The 3820-nt window shown below is 30.9% G+C and overlaps 1 protein-coding gene across 1 annotated transcript; it reads left to right on the top strand.

Moving 5' to 3' along the window:
* The first annotated feature begins 416 nt into the window (after positions 1-416).
* On the top strand, positions 417-3028 carry LOC105619647. The gene is made up of 6 exons (XM_012201168.1): positions 417-585; positions 662-834; positions 1730-1940; positions 2053-2232; positions 2304-2484; positions 2689-3028. The coding sequence occupies exons 2-6, from the start codon at positions 691-693 to the stop codon at positions 3026-3028; spliced, it is 1056 nt and encodes a 351-aa protein (XP_012056558.1). The 5' UTR covers positions 417-585; positions 662-690.
* The last annotated feature ends 792 nt before the right edge of the window (positions 3029-3820 follow it).

The following is a 3820-nucleotide window of genomic DNA, read 5'->3' as shown; positions in this document are numbered from 1 at the left end:
GTATATATATATATATATATATATATATATATATATATATATATACACATACATAGAAAAGATTTTTCTGAAGTATTAAAAAATTTAGCTGGATCTGAAAATAATTTTTTTGAACCTTCATAATTATATAGAAAGTGATTGCTAGAATATCAAAACTTTTTACGATATTATCATCATATGGTTGAATTTGTACATAATTATTTTGATAAATTCCAACAAAATTATTTTCAAATTTGTATCTAACTAAATTTTTAGATATTTCAGCGAAACTGTATGTGTCTTCTTTCCATATATTTTTTTTTATTATATAATTTTTTATTATATGATTTACCATGTGATATAAGTTTTATTAATTTTTTATGCGCACGTTGAATTATCGCAAATCCTATATCCTTTAAAATTTCAGAGTCGTTCCGAAGTGTTCCTTGCCAATAACAGTTTTGGATTTCATTCGCAATACTAGTCAGCCTGATTTAGAAACTAAATGGCCCTGCGAAGTACGCTCGTACTGGCTGTCTTTAAAACCATTCGTCAAATCCGTCCGTTTCTTGCTCCGCTATGTAACGCCATTTATTATAATACTCGGTAAGAAACATCGCGATGTGCATCTTACAATTCTTGATTACTGTTCTCATACAATGTTGTAACCCACTTCATATAGGTGTATTGCTAAATGCTGTATCTTTTAGTATGTTGAGCGCACCTGTGTTATGTGACTCCAATTTGTCACTTTATCTAAGCGCGCTCGCTATATCGGACAATGGAGCGTTAATATTCAATTACGCCGTCAGCGTCGCAAAATCACACTCCTCATCTGTTAACGATCTTTTTATGGTAAATATCCTGTGTTTGATTAATTTTCTCTTATTGTATATCGGTCCTCCTGCCACAAAAAATTCGTCCATTCAGACGGAACAAAATCAATTTGGTTGGCTCTGGTTAATAAAGATAACTATAATTTCAATTTATTCTTCAAACTGTTCCTTTCAATTGGATCAAGGTCTTCCTCAATTGATAGCCCTGAATAAATCTCAACGTCGACTGAAGAAGAGACTTTAGTAAAGGTCGAAATCTGAGGAAGTTTATTGTATGTACGGTGATACCAACCGAAAGGAATTGTTTGGAAAAAAAAATTATTCTTTCATCGGCGCCTTGAACTCGATTGATCATTGATATCTTGAAATTTAAATTATATATTAACAGTTTATTTTTATTGCTGCACTGGACTGCACTTTCTCTCGCTTTTATCAAATATCAAACATCTATTTTACTTTAAATATCAAATACTTATTTTACTTTAAATGCCAAGAGTAAGCTAGTTCAACTGTAAAAGTAGACCTATTAACAGTAGATTGTCATAGTGATTCGACTGATGCTTGATTTTTTAAATGAATCTTCTATTAATTACAATTATTACTATTAATACATGTTATTCTGTTTTCATTTTTTTTTTTATTTTTTTAACAAATGCTTTTCAACACATTAGTGATATTAATATTTTTATGAGAATATTCTCTTATTTCATATTATGTTTCATACAATGTTTTATCATTACATGTTAATTTGTTTATTAATAAAAATTCTGTGAACATGATGAAACAAAAAAAAGAAGTTCCTAGGCGTGTAAATTCATTTCAACATTTTCGATAAATTTTGAAATATTAAGAAGAAAATGAATTGCGAAAGAATCAAACTTTTGCACGATGCGCTCAGAATAATTTTCTTACAGAACAGCAAATTTTTATGCGGTGCAAATTCCGTGAGCATGGAACTTTTTCAATTTACGTCAACCTGGCTGATTGTCGCTCTCACATGGACGCGTGCCATCGCCGTGATGTTTCCATTCGGAGCTCGCGATCAGACTCGCTCGGCGATTACAATTATCACCAGTCTAGTCTGCATAAGCTTTATAATATCCTTAACGAAGCTGTACTCTGGCGGTAAAGCGTACATCCCATATCACCTTTCCTCTTTGCGAGTCAATTGCGTCACTTACGATTATATGTGATTGTTCTCTTCTCGTCAATGAATGCTGACTTACGTTGATTGTAGGATACGAAACTGACAGCGTTTTCGAATTTGTACCGTGCCAGAAGATGAAGCCATGGGGCAGCGCCATGTACTTTTACATCGCCCTGTCCACGTGGCTGCCTTTGCTTTTTATATCGATCGGCAATCTGCTACTGATTGTTCGTATGAGGAAGTCTTATAAGATTCACAACGAATTAACTCGTAAGTCTTCGTCGCGATCGTTGATCACGACGTCATCGTACGGGAAGATTTAACAGCGACCTTCGCCTCAGATAATTTTAGGTACAGAAGCAACAGAACAAACAATTCAAGTAGAACGTTGCTCGCGGTATCGATAGTACATTTGATCTTGTTGCTGCCATTGGGAATTGTTGAAACGTTGGAACTTTATTGGGACGTGATTTTAATCAAATATCCTAATAATACAGGAGAAAACGAGAGATACATACATTGGTAAAATATCTATTGAGTAAAATACAGAAATTGACATTAAAAAATGTTTTCTATATTACGTTACTGTTTCCGAATTATTTCTTGCGATATTTTTTATGTAATAAAGAATGTTATTTATTTTTATATAATTATAATTATTATACTTCATTTTATATAAAAAAAAAGATATATATATAGATATCTTAATATGGCGGTGTTTTTCAGGTTACAAGAGAAGATGTTACTAAAGTGGTGTCACGGCCTGTTTTTTCATATATACCACTGGAATTTCGCAATAAACTTTTTTCTGTATTACCTTACAGGAAATAAATTCAGAAGTGTTGTTGCGCAAACATTGAAAAATTATACGGATACATATCTGCCGTGTCACAAAAAAGTCTTGAGGTGCAATACATGGAATAACTGTCACAAACATTTACGATCTTGCATCACATTGCTAACGAGAACTGTTGTACGAAGCAAACAATTCAATAATATGGCAAATAATTCAATAATATTCAATGATAGAAGTAATTCCAATGAAAGAAACAGCAACGTTACCTAATTTTGTAAAAACAAAGTACAGTAGGAAGAAAACTCTTTTCGATATAGGAACGTTACATTATATGTAACTTATATATAATATACGCGACTTAAAAGATAAACCCAAAAGATATGTACACATTCACAGAAAAGATATGTACACATTCAACTCAAACGTGATAAATAATCATCTCTTTCTCGATTATTTTATATACATACTCATCGTATCTTTTTAATTGATTCCGGAAGTCAGTTCTCGGGGAGCAGAAATTATATTCGGATAAATTAATTTTTGTTTTGCAATTTATTTTGTTTACACATGAAATGTTTACATTAAACATTGCAAAATATCACATTGCATATTAGGCGTCTTCTGCATAACAGCGTAATTCTTATAATTAAATAGCGATTTAATTGCATGTAAAGATTGTTATTACATTTTATAACTATAATTTCCAATTTTTTCGCTATCATTATTCGCCTTTTCTAGTCTTATAAACTAACGTTATGGTCCCCCATGCAGATCTTTGATGCAATCTGGGATATCGTGATAATACTGTACTAACAAAAATTTCGAGCAAACGATACAAGAATAAGATGAGCTATTAACAATAAGATGTAGTAAAATGTACTATTAGAACTTGTACCACTATTTTCAAATCGACGAAATAACTTAAAACATATATATATATATATATATATATATATATATATATATATATATATATAGTATATGTTTTATTTTACTTTTAACTTAATAGTATGTCGTATCTATNTCGTTATATAATTAAAGTTAAAACTTAGTTATATATAT

Source organism: Atta cephalotes (assembly GCF_000143395.1).
Source record: "Atta cephalotes unplaced genomic scaffold scaffold00022, whole genome shotgun sequence".
NCBI classification, from domain to species: Eukaryota; Metazoa; Arthropoda; class Insecta; order Hymenoptera; family Formicidae; genus Atta; species Atta cephalotes.
Note: the sequence above shows the minus strand (reverse complement) of the source record. Positions and strands in the feature narration are given on the sequence as shown.